Raw genomic sequence first — 13,178 nt, 5'->3', positions numbered from 1 at the left:
GCAAGAAACAACTGAGGAGCCTGAGAAGTGGAAATGTAGAAGAGCATAGCAAAGTAGAAACCAAGAGCTAAGTCAACAGGGCACTCCTGCAAAACCTACAATGACCCACTGACTGAAACTACTATTTTATAACATTGGTTCTACGTGGCATCTGTTTAGTTCCAGCTGGTGGCTTATACATGCTGAAATGCAGGGCCCCTGCTGCCCAATCTTCCTCTCCTGTGAAAAATCAGAAATCCAGAAATATCTGGTGTCTTAAGTATTAGCAACTATGCCAATTAAAAAACAAAACAACACTAAGGCTAAGTTACTTTCACCTATAGGTTGTGCATGGTGTCCACAGGTCACCAGCAGTTTGTAGTTGCTCCTCTCAAGGGACAATACTTTGTCCATTCAGGGTCTCCACTCCCCAATACTGTGCTTAAAAAAACAAAAACAAACTAGGGACAGGTAGTGCAGGGCTGGACATGGGAAGGCCTTTCTGCCTCAAGGCACCACATGTGCCCTTTTACTGAAGGCGCTTTTGCTTGGTAAAGCACTGGCTATGACTAGCTAACACGGTCTCTACTAAGCCAAAGGTATGGAAGAAGGAAAAAAGACAGGGCAAAGGCAGATAATCTTTGTCCTTGTTACATTTTATTGGCATCACGTTCATCTCTTTACAGAACTTGGCCCACACCCTAGAATGTAGACCTTCGGAAAAAGGGGAAAGGGGAAGTGCTCCGTTAAGCAAGCTACAGTGCAGGGGCAGATCCTAGGGAAGGGGCAGAACTGCAAGGGTTCCATACCAAAGAACCAGGTTAATTAATGATGTGCAAGTGGGGAGTCGGTGGGGAAAAGGAGGAACAGGTTTGCTAACCTAAGGATACCACAACCTGAAAGGAGCGCCTTCTAGAACAAAGGTGAAATCACTAGGACAGATCTGTTAGATTTTCCTCTCTCTCTTATAAGTGGGGTAGTGATCTAATGGGGGAGTTCAGAAGCGTGGAGCAAAAAAAAAAGGAAAAGCGAGAATTTTAATTTCTGAAAGAACAGCCGTTTATCCATCCAAATTCAGATACAGAAGGGAACTAGACAGTTTTCCTCCTGGAGAGATGAAAAGCTTTTTGGCTCTGAAGTCTTTGATAAAAGGCGTACATAATTCTTGTGTCTACTGTACAGAATACTGCCTCTAGCTGGACTTCTGAGTTGCTAACACTCTGCAATCCAGACAGGGTTCAACCCTCCATCTTACACGCCTGCATTACAGGACTTAAACACATAATCCAAGAATTTCTTACACTAATTTATACATTTTTAATTGGTTGCATATATTAACATGTACTATAAGATTCTTTTCTAAGAAGCATTACATAATAAATGGATACTGTAAAAAGATCTGATTAGTTAAAAGTAACAAGCATTAACAGATACATACAAAACTCAGCCTGATCAGACTGGGTGTGAGCCTGTAATGAAGCATGGGGCACCAGCCTTCCCAAGTGGTAGCCTTCACAGGAGTGGGGGGTAGGGGTGCAAGGGCAGTAAAAAGACCACAAGACCGTTAAAAAAAAATCAGAAAACTAATCAGACACAGATAAACTGTAAACAGTTCTCTCTCTCCAGTGGACAAAAAGAAAAAGCTTCCAATGCCAACTCCACACCAGAATGATTTCTACAGCTGGTTCATCCTGCTGTCACAGTGACGTGGCAGGAGGGCAAACCCCACTGGAGCCATCACAGGCCTGGGCTGGAGTCTGTCTGCTTGTGTCAGATCTGTGTGTCTGTGTGTGTGTTGTATGTGGAGGGATGAGTGTTTAGTGGGGTTTCTTTTGGCAGCTGGATATGAGAGATCTTTATGTTTTGTTTGGAAGAGTAGAGGGAGCCTGTGTCGGAAGGCTTAAGTGTGTTCTTGGTTTGTGAAGGACTCTGTGCTCTGCTCTCACTGCCCCTTCAGCAGCTGCAGGTTTCTGTGGAGGGCTTGGCCCGGTCATTCTTGTCCAGTTTGATGGGCTCAGGGAATTCATTGTACAGCTCCACCTCCGTTTCCTGGGCAGGGAGAGAGAGAAAGGTTTGTTACTCAGAGCACAGGGGAACTCCCATGCTCAGCACCAGCCCTTCGGGGCACACCCTCCCCGGAGCACAGTGGGTAGGGAGCTGGGGGACAGACGCAGCAGTGAAGGGAGGGCTCTGGCAGAAGGTGCTCAGCCCTCGAAGGCCAGGAAGAGGAAGGCAGGTTGTGTGATAACTCCAGGCTAAGTGAAGACACGCATTCAGCAGGGAGAGCAGCAGTCGACTCTGAGCAGTCAGGACAGAAGATGACTCATGCTCTCCAGCAGATCCCAGTCCAGTGGCTTAGGGACCACAGCCAGCTCACAGACACTTTTTGTACAGTCCATATAGATGCCAACACTTAAAAAGAACTCAGACTTTTACATGCCTGGGTTTTTGGCAACTCTTAGCATTTCCACGAGGCAGCAGTAGGCTGGAGCTGAGTGCTAGCTGCCCTTTCAGCCCCAAAGATTCCTCCAGCTCCCTTTTGCCCCTCATTTTTCTGGACTTAGGGTCTATTTTCTTTTTCCTCCAAAGATTTAACAGAGTTTGGTCTCCAAACATCACATGCTTAAAAACCAGCTGTGGATGAATTTTATCACCATCTGTGGTGAGAGATCACAGGAGATGGATGGGGGTCAGTTTAGTGGGACTTACTGCTGAATTAACATGCTTCCGGGGAGGAGCAGCTTTCTACTTCCTGGTGGAGAAAAATAATTTGTCTCTCAAACAGGGAGCGCCTGTGTGCCAGGAACTGTTTTAGGATTTGGAGATAAAGCAGGGAATGTCTCTATTCACTAAAAGTTATCTAGAAAAAATTATTCTACTCACAATAGCTATAGAAGTAAAAACCTTAGTAATATATATTTAAAAAAAAAAGAGCTTCATTGAGGTATACCATAGAGTATACGTCTCAGTGGTTTTTAGTATATTCACAAAGTTGGGCAACCATCACCACTATCTAATTCCAGAACATTATCATCATCCCAAAAAGAAACCTTGCACCCATTAGCAGTCACTCCCCATCCCCATCTGACACCCTAAGCCCTTGGCAACCCACTTACCTACTTTCTGTCTTAATAGATTTGCCTATTTTGGACATTTCATTTGATGGACGTTTGGGTTGTTTCCACTTTTTGGCTATTATGAATAATGCGGTTATGAACATTTGTGTACAAGTTTTTGTGTGAACATGTTTTCATGTCTCTTGGGTAGATACTTATTAGGAGTGGAACTGTTAGGTCATATGATAACTCTATGTTTAAGTTTTTGAGGAACTGCCTGTTTTCCAAACCGGCTGCACCATTTTACATTCCTACCAGCATCTAGGAAGACAATTAATATGAAAGGCAAAGGATGTGAAAAATTACAAAATCTTATTGAAGGATATAACACAAGACCTAAAATAATAGCTGTTATAGACTGAATGTTTGTGTCCCTCCAAAATTCATATGTTGAAGCCCAACCTCCAGTGTGGTTGTATTTGGATTAAGAAAGTAATTAAGGTTAAATGGGGTCATACAGGTGGGCCCCTGATCTGACAGGATCAGTGTGTCCTGATAAGAAGACACATCAGAGCCATCTGGCTCTCTCTCCCCACCTCCACCCCCACTCTCTCTGGGCACACTCAGAGGACAGGCCACGGAGGACACAGGGAGAAGACAGCAGTCTGTACGTGGGGAGGGGAGTCCTCACCAGAAACCGCATTTGCTGGCACCTGAATTATGGACTTCTGGTCTCCAGAACTGAGAGAAAATAAAAGTCTGTTGTTTAAGCCACTCAGTCTGTGGCATTTTGTTATGGTACCCAGAGCATCTAGTAAAAGAGCTATAATGCAATTCCATTCAGAATCTCAATAAGGTTTATTTGGGGGGGAGGGTGAGGACGGAAAAAGGTGGAACTGGAATAAAATTCTTAGTGTAAATGGAAAATGCACCAAAATAGCCAAGAAAAAAAAAATACAAACAAGACTAGTGAGGGGAGACTTGCCTTATCAGAGGTCAGACCACATTACGAAGGCAGTCAAATCAAGATGGTCCAGGCAAGAAACAAGCAAATGCCAGAACAGTTTGAGGAGACCAGAAATAGATCCCAAGCTAAGCGAACATTTAATACAACAAAGGTAATGTTTCAATCTAGTGGGGACAAGCTAACAACTAGCTACTAATATTTGAAACCACTGGCTATCCCTCTGAAAGAAAAAGGTGAGTTTCTGTTTCCTGCCATAAGCTGAAATAACACTCCAGCTGAATCAGACAACACCTAATTTAGACACAAGAAACCTAGACAAACTGACATACACGACTAAAAAATTACTTTTTTTCTATGGCCAAAGTATGTATATATAAAGACAGCAGACTTGGAAAAAATCACTGCAATACAGGTGAAGCTAATGTCAATTCATAAAGAGCTCATGAGAATTAACAGGTGCCCAGCAAGTGCTATGTCCTGGCTGGCTACAACAGAGAAAATCCGAAGACGGGCAGAGCATCAGCGGAGTTATAGATGATCCTGCTGCTTGCTGGCAGAGAGGTAAGAAAACAAAACTCACACTGCTGGTGGGAACTGAAGTAGTACCGCCCTTGGGGAAAGTGATCTGGCACCATCTCTTAAAAATAAACAAACTTCTCAATCTAACAGTCTTACTCCTAAGAGGCTAGGCTCATAGAAATAAAAGCATTATAATAAAGTTATAGGCACAGCAATATTCAGAGAGAAAGAGCCCAACAGCGATGCTAGTCAACAGGGTACTGGTGGAAAACAACTCCCCATACATATTTAGATCCACATGCAATTATATGCACACCAGGAAAAATACACTAGGTTATTAATCTAGGTACGAGGGTAGGCTAAAGGAAGGGGGGAAGAGGAACGCAAAAAGGCCTCGAGTCTGTAATCCCGGTCAGTTCCTTCCCACTGTATCAGTGTTTCTCAGCGGGGGCTCTCCTGGCATTTGGGGTGGGCCAATTCCTCGTTGGTTAGGACTGTCCCCTTGCATTATGGAATACTCAGTGCAGCCCCCAGCCCTTGGAACGACCCATTCCAAATATCTCCCTGCGCACAGGTCCCGATGCCCTGTCCTGCTAAGAACCGCCACCTTCTATATCTGCCTTGCCCTTTACAGCCCCCATGTGCTCCCTCAAATGTTCTCTGCATCCTCTGATGTGCACCTACCTCTGACCTCCCCCACCCCCCCCAATCTGTGTCTGACTACCACAGGCACCCGATGATGCCTCATGAGCTGCCTTAACTCACCAGCCCTAACAGCTGATAATCAAAAGCGCCTTCAACGCGCACATGCCAACAAGAAATAACTTTTTCTGGGAATAGCTGAGTAAACAATACAAACAAGCAAGAAAATGTAGGAAAACTTTATTCAAAGAATACAATTCCCAGAGCTTCTGGTTAACCTTTCTGATGATCAAATATAACCATTTATGAGAATGACAAAAGTAAGTCCATCTCATTCAATCTTCACAACCACGTGCAAAGCAGATATTCTCATTTTACAGATGAGGAGACGAAGCTCAGATGTGATTAAAAACTAGATCTAATGATGGGTAGCAGAGCTGGGATTCGAATTTAAGTTTATCTCCTTAAACAGGAGCAATCTGACGAGGGGCCTCCTAGTGGCCTGATCTAACAGCATGAAAGAGAATAAGAACATGCCCAGTCAAGCAAGAGTGGCTTCAGCTAAAGTCTCCAGTGACCCTGCATCGTTTAGGACGATCACGAACAAGTGGGATTTCTGGAAGCTTTAAGGAGAATGTGTCATTATCTTTCCAGATAAACATATGGGGTTTTTCTGGCTACAAAGAAAAGAGTCAGCTAGGAGAGAAGATTAAGGACAGGGAAGCCAGGCAAGGGCTGGGGTCGACGGTCAATCACCAGAGGGAGCCAGACAGCTGCCAGAGACCCACCTGTTTAAGTGCATTCCGTGCAATCGTCTGGAACGCCTGCTCCACATTGATGGCCTCCTTGGCACTGGTCTCGAAGTAGGGAATGTTGTTTTTGCTGTAACACCAGGCCTGCGCCCGCTTTGTGGCCACCTGGAAGAAGCAGCAGGGTGCACGTGTACTCACAGCAGAAGCACCAGCACTGACTCAGTCTTTCCCCTAGCTGACAGGTAGCACAGGTGTGGGAGCAGCCCTGGGGGATGAAGGTGTGCAGGGAGGGGGGAGAGACCTACAGATCTGTCCAAGGTCACCCTGCTGGCTACACGTAGCATAGCTAGGACTCAAACCCAAAGCCCTTTCTCTGTCTACAACCCACAGCTTCTGAGCCACGGCAATACTTAGAAGCAGCTTGTGAAGGCAGTAAGAAGCCAGCCCAGGAAGAAATGAATTCTCTCTTCTGGGACCTCAGAGGTTCCAGCACAGGAAACGCCCAGGAGCCTGGTCTTAAGGTCGGCAGTCTGTTCCCCATTGCTGCTAACGTTACGTCACTTGTGCCACACACTCAAGGGCCACAGAATTCTGCAACTCTCACCAACACCGTCATTTCTCGTATCCTAATTCCTTCCCCTACTCCTTGCCCATTTTCAGGCACAAAAGACGGACTCAGTCACTCAGGAAAGGAAGAAAGAGACCAATGGTCAGAACCAAACCTAGCTCTGGGCCGGCCCCGTGGCTTAGCAGTTAAGTGTGCACGCTCTGCTACTGGCGGCCCGGGTTCGGATCTCGGGCGCACACCGACGCACCGCTTCTCCAGCCATGCTGAGGCCGCGTCCCGCATACAGCACTATAAGGATGTGCAACTATGACATACAACTATCTACTGGGGCTTTGGGGAAAAAAAAAGGAGGAGGATTGGCAATAGATGTTAGCTCAGAGCCGGTCTTCCTCAGCCAAAAAAAGAGGAGGATTAGCATGGATGTTAGCTCAGGGCTGATCTTCCTCACAAAATAAAGAAGTAAACCTAGCTCTAAGAGTCTGTGTTCCCAAGAGAAATGCTAGAGCAACCTGACTCAAAGCCCAAAGCAATCTCCTGCCCACATGGAGATCGAGGCAGGCCTCTTCAGGTGCCGGGAGAGCACTTGAGACTGACAAAATCCAATTCCCTCCTTTCGAGTGCAGAAAGGGAACCAAGGCTCAGAGGGCAAAGGCAATGGCTCAAAGTCACAGGTAGCTGGGGGCAGTATGAGGATTTAAACTAGGTCTCTCGGGCCCTGGTCCTCAATGGCAGCTGGCCTGAAGGTAGTTCCTAGCCCCACATGCACCTTCCAGAGCCGTTCCAAGCTTAGCACAGAACTCTCCAAATTCACAAGGCACCTTAGAAGCAGGTGTCTCTCATAGGAGAGGAAAATAACAACGAGCCAACCAGAAAGCCACTATCTCCCCAGCTCCTCCTGGGTGCCAAGACTTTCAGGTACACTGTCATCTGATCCCAGAGTATTCTTGTTATGAGTGAAGATTCAGACTCCAAGAAGTGTTCCCCAATTAAGAGTGCATGAGCCAGGCTTTAAATGTATGTCTGTACAAAAGAGCAAAATGCAGAATACCACACCGCCTCAAGTCAAATCATTTCACTGGGACCAAGAGGGATGGCCAATACAGGCAACTCCCCAAAAACCGGACCTGCTACTTTGTTGGCATAATTTCCAAGGGAACACCATGGCAGACTTTCACTGCCCCTGTTTTGCCACAAAGGAAGCCAAGATGGTATGCCTTTACTAGATGAGGGAGCAAGGCCCTATTCCAAGGGCTGGGCAGGTAACTTAGTTAATTGTCCCTTCCCCCTCCCCCGCCATGGGGGTACACACACACAGACATACTGGGTACTGGTCCTTGAGGCACACGGCTTTCTACCAATTGAAGCTAAAAACAGCACCTGTCATCCCAAACTTAGCAGCCACTTTTATTTTTTTTTATTTTTTATTTTTTTTAATAATTTTATTTATTTTTTTCCCCCAAAGCCCCAGTACATAGTTGTATGTCATAGCTGCACATCCTTCTAGTTGCTGTATGTGGGATGCGGCCTCAGCATGGCTGGAGAAGCGGTGTGTCGGTGCGCGCCCGGGATCCGAACCCGGGCCGCCAGCAGCCGAGCGCACACACTTAACCACTAAGCCACCGGGCCGGCCCCAGCAGCCACTTTTAAAGGGACGCCCTTTCTATGATTCCGCAGCCATAACTTAAACAAGGGTAAGTTCATAAGCCTCCACTTTGTGATTCCCAGCATCTTTAGCACTTACTTGTCTAGCACTTACTTGTCTGTTTTCGAGGTCAATCTTGTTTCCCAGCACGACAAAGGGGAAATTTTCAGGATCCCGGGGACTGGCCTGAATGAGAAACTCATCTCTCCAGCTATCAAGAGTTTTGAACGTGTTGGGGGCAGTCACATCAAACACCAGAACACAGCAGTCTGCACCTCTGTAGAAGGCCACGCCAAGAGACTGGAAGCGTTCCTGTCCTGCCGTGTCCCAGATCTGCAAGAGACAAAACACTTATTCCTTTGGGGCAGAGCACCAGGAGTGGGCGGACGCCAGAGGAAATGGGATGGATTATGGGGCCACCCAGAGACAAGTGACTTCAGAATTCAGGAAGCAGATTTCAGCACCACAGTATCCAAAACAACCCTGACAAAGACCATGTGTGAGTACGGGAGTCTATGAGGGGTAATACTGAGTCTGAACTCTGGGGTGCTAGATAATTTTTTTACCTTGATCCAGGTGGTGGTCACATGGGTAGATACTTATGTAAAATTTGTGTACTCTGGGAACTTTCTGGAGGTGATGAAAATATAGGGAGGTAATTACCCACTGAATTGTACATTTAAATCTACACACTTTACTGTATATAAAGTCCAAGTAAAAAAACAAATCAGTGTGTTTTATATTATACCTCAATTAAAAAACAAAGCAAACAAAAAACCCTGACAGAGAGAAAGGGAAAGATGAGAACACACTCTAGAGTATAGATGAAAGTCAGCTTTTAATCAAAAGAACACCAGATACCACTGACCAGCTCAAAGAACTTCCCATCATTCACTGCTTATACCAGGTTCAAGAACAAGGATGGACTTCCTCACTGCCCTACATCCCTAACAGAGCCACCTTAGTCAGCCTGGAGAGACGACTAGTGTTTTGAGGAATGGTTCCACCCTCACCCGCAAGCCACCTGGTTTAAGAGAGCGCCTGGGTCAGAAGCAGCATGCATTTACTTCCAGCTGACATGGGTCTTCAACTGTTGAATACACTGTCTGTTTGCAGGGAAACCACCTAGCTTCAGAACATGAGAACTTAGACCATCCTCATAACTCAAAGTCCAACTTTATGTCCAAATTGCCAGCCAACTACCCCCAAAGCCTGGGGTTTAGACCAAAATGGAATATGGACTGGGCCACTATAGTTCTATCTCCAGAACCAGATTTTGCAGAAGGACAGTTGAGCTTCACTTCCAGGTGAAGTCCTTCTCGGGCAGTCAGTCCTGCCTTCTTGTGATCCAGAACCCTTGGTGAAACGTGTCAGTTGCACCTAGGCCATGCACAGACTGAGTTCCCGATTCAGGTAGGAAGAGAGCCTTATTATACAAAACGAGAGTATGATGCTTGGTTAGAGTAAGTAAATATGCACAAGGGCAATCAAGGAGGACAGGGCAGTATTATGGGATTCACATTTCTTTAATACTGCCAAGGTAAACAAAGCTCATGACGTGTGCTAAACCCCACAACACCTCCCAAAATGTTGTCCAAAAGAAGTCCTAAAACATAATATGCAAATCCAGGCAGTTGGCCTACTCTTGGGGACTGGCTCAAATGACACTGTGGCTAACAGGGGCAGAGCCAGAACTTAAATATTGTCTGGAAGGCTGGAAATGGCGGCATTAGAACCCCTTAAAGAAGCTCCAATAAAGCAATAAACTACACAGGTTAAACTCTGGCTCACAGATTGGCCAAGAAGAGCCTGGCTAAAGGCACACTGGAAGGAGGCTACTGTGGTTACTATCGTCACTGCTGGGCAGAATGCACATCTCAGCTTTTCGTTGATTAACAATTCCCAAGAGCTCAAGGATTACTCCTACGAGGAGGGTAGCTCTGAGAAGCCCACCTCAGCCTTTTCCTCTGATGTACGTGGCCCTCCGCAATCAGGGCATGATGACATGGTTGAGCTGACTCTCTGTCACACCTCTGGTAGCAGGGAGCCCAACCTTGGCAGCCCACTCTGTTCCCAGGAAACTCCAAACAATACACACACTGATCATTCTGGGAAGAACCATTCTGAAACAGGACATGTCCTAGCAACCATGGGAGGTCAGCCCTGACTGGAGGAGTGGAGTTAAGGGAGTGTCATGAATGTCTGCGTGTGGCGTAGAAGTGCTCAGACCACTGGGTAAAGGAAGCAGCCACTCAGAACCATAAGAAAGTGATGATGGCTTAGATACAAGGGTAAAGGGCAATAAAAATGAACTCCAAGCCGATGCTTCTCCCTGCATCTCAGCAGGGTGGGAGACTAAAGGCTGCCCTGCCCCCAATACAATAAGCAAAGTACATACATGGAGACCAAGCAGGATCTCTACTGACAGTGGATAGCTAGCAGAGGGACTGCTGGTGATGTTCGCCTTTGTGCTTTGCTGGTTTTCCAACATCCTACACTGAATACTTAACTCTCAGTGGAAAAATGAGCCTTCCAAAGGGGACCAAGGTGGAGGGAGAATCAAGAACTCAGTCATACAATAAGGAAAGTAGAAACAGACAACTACTCCTATAAAGAGAAAGTAGGAAAGAAAATTTTAAAAACAGAACTTAAATCAAGGCTTGGACAAATGAAAAAAACTCCATTAAAGAAGTAATATCGTTACCATATAAACATCTGAATAAGCAAAGCAAAAGCCAAAAACCATTTGGCATCCTCCCGCAGAGAGAACAGCTTCATTAGCTCATGTCTTATTCTGGGTATTCATGTTGTAGGGTTTTATGTAGCTGAAATCTCACACCACACATCCCTCTACATGCTCTCCCATGTCACCCGCCTCTGCCCTGCAAACACCACAGCACTCTCTCCGGCAACCGCTCATGTAATTACTGTTGCCCGATAAATTCTGAAAGCAAACTCAGTGAACCAGTTCATTCCTGCTTTTTAAAAAAATATTGCTACCAATTTCTCAAAATCATAAGTAACTCAGTAACAAACATTAACATATAGAGCCTTTTCCATATTTCAGATTGCTTCTTTAAGATAGAAATCCAAGGGCCGGCCCCATCGCTTAGCAGTTAAGTGCGCGCGCTCCGCTACTGGCGGCCCGGGTTCAGATCCCGGCCTCGCTTCTCCGGCCATGCTGAGGTGGCGTCCCACATACAGCAACTAGAAGGATGTGCAACTACGACATACAACTATCTACTGGGGCTTTGGGGAAGAAAAGGGAGGAGGATTGGCAATAGACGTTAGCTCAGAGCTGGTCTTCCGCAGCAAAAAGAGGAGGATTAGCATGGATGTTAGCTCAGGGCTGATCTTCCTAACAAAAAAAAAAAAAAGATAGAAATCCAAGAGTAGAATTATATAAGAACTCTGTTACTCTTGGGTGGAACCAAAAGGGTATTTGGAACTCAGATATACAGAAAAGGCAAAGTAAGGAATTAAAAAGAGAAGCTGAAAAATTTGGACGTTATTCTTAACAAGTTTCCAAAATTAACTTCAAACTTAGAAAAGCACAGTCCTATGGCTGACTGCGACCTTTAAAATTTTTTAATATTTTAGTTGAAATATTTTATTTTCTACATTCAAAATACACCCATCTATCTATCTACACCCATCTATCTATCTACCCCACCTCTAATGTGACAAATATTAACACTGCCATTTGAATGTCAGGTTTTTTTTTTAAAGAAAGAGAGTTAACCCTTCCTCATAGCATTCCCTCTCCTTCCTCCCAGAAGTCAAAGACTCCTGAAGATCTGTCTTACAGAAATAGTAAGATCCTGTACATCTTTTTGCAACTTCATCTTTTTCTTTTCTAACAATTAACAGCTATATAGTATTCCATTGCCTTAACATACCACCCTTTATTCCCTGGTCATCTGAGTTGTTTGTAGTTTTTCATTATTATACACAAGGCTGCGATGCACATTCTTACCACACTTCTCTTCTTGTGCCCAGAGTAAGTTTCTCTAGGCTACAAACCTAGACATAGAATTGCTAGATTGCTGGGTATGCACATGTTCAACAATGGAGGGCAAAGTGATAGTCTCTATTAAAAGGCTGCACTAATACATTCCCATCATCAGCTTGAGAATATTCTACTCTCTATTCTAGCCAAGACTTCATTTTGTCAGCCTTCTGAATTTGCAGTTCTCTGAAGTCAAGCCACTAGACATTTAAGGTTTCTGCTGAGAGCTGCCTCTTGACATCTTTTGCCCAGTTATCTACCAGGTTGTCTGTTGATTGGATACTACTATGCATTATCAACATTTTCTCCTGATCTGTGGTTTGCTTTTGTTTTTTGGGAATCTTGTTATTGACATGTTTAATTTAATGTGGTCTTTTTTATGATTTGTGCTTTCTCTATTTTAACTGCCTAAGGTAAAAAACCTTTCTATTTTCATTTTTAAAGTATTCATTTTGTATTTTTCCATTCAGGTCTTGAACCCACTGGCTACTCTCCACCCAAATGGGAAGTCACTGGCCCAGCCCCTTTTACCGTATAACACCTCCTTTCTCCACTCTTCTCTTCTCCAAGGCCACCTCTCTACCCAGTGTCTAGGTATACCCTATTCCCTAGATCTGTGTACCTCTGTGACAACATCACACTGTTTAAATTACTATGGCTTCATAACAGGCTACCCTTAAATTTTTCACGCATACTTTACTCCATCTAATGTTTAATATTAATTGAGTTCTAGCTTCTTCCTGAAAAATAGAAGGAATTAAAAGCACCCACAATAGTTGCTATCTTCCTCTACACATTAAATTACATGGTTCCAAGCTGGTTTCCTTATACTAATTTGGAAGTTACATACTCTTAATATTAGGGTCATAATTCTAAAAACAGATACATGCATACTATTAAAGTTTATCTCAGTTTATTTTCTTATCTCAGACCTTTCCAAATCAAATCACTTTATTTCTGCCTGAAGAACATCCTTTAGAACTTTTGCCACTAGAACTTAAGGATGTACGCTTTCATTCTTGGAGGATATTTTCGGTAGGTACA

At 44.7% G+C, this 13,178-nt stretch overlaps 1 protein-coding gene across 2 annotated transcripts in view; it reads right to left on the bottom strand.

Annotated features, from left to right (window-relative positions):
• Positions 1–614: 614 nt before the first annotated feature.
• RAB7A (RAB7A, member RAS oncogene family) overlaps positions 615–13,178 on the bottom strand; it is a 112,462-nt gene continuing 99,898 nt past the window's right edge. For both annotated transcript variants that reach the window (XM_058567071.1, XM_058567062.1), the window contains exons 4-6: positions 8,240–8,458; positions 5,952–6,080; positions 615–2,028 (exon numbers count right to left, since the gene is read on the bottom strand). In XM_058567071.1, the coding sequence (XP_058423054.1) occupies positions 1,933–2,028; positions 5,952–6,080; positions 8,240–8,458 (444 nt within the window). In that variant the 3' untranslated portion in view covers positions 615–1,932. The remainder of the gene's footprint in view (positions 2,029–5,951; positions 6,081–8,239; positions 8,459–13,178) is intronic.

The sequence above is a fragment of the Diceros bicornis genome, chromosome 2, assembly GCF_020826845.1.
Source record: "Diceros bicornis minor isolate mBicDic1 chromosome 2, mDicBic1.mat.cur, whole genome shotgun sequence".
NCBI classification, from domain to species: domain Eukaryota; kingdom Metazoa; phylum Chordata; class Mammalia; order Perissodactyla; family Rhinocerotidae; genus Diceros; species Diceros bicornis.
The sequence above is the reverse complement of the archived record's forward strand: the minus strand, read 5'-3'. Positions and strand labels throughout refer to the sequence as shown.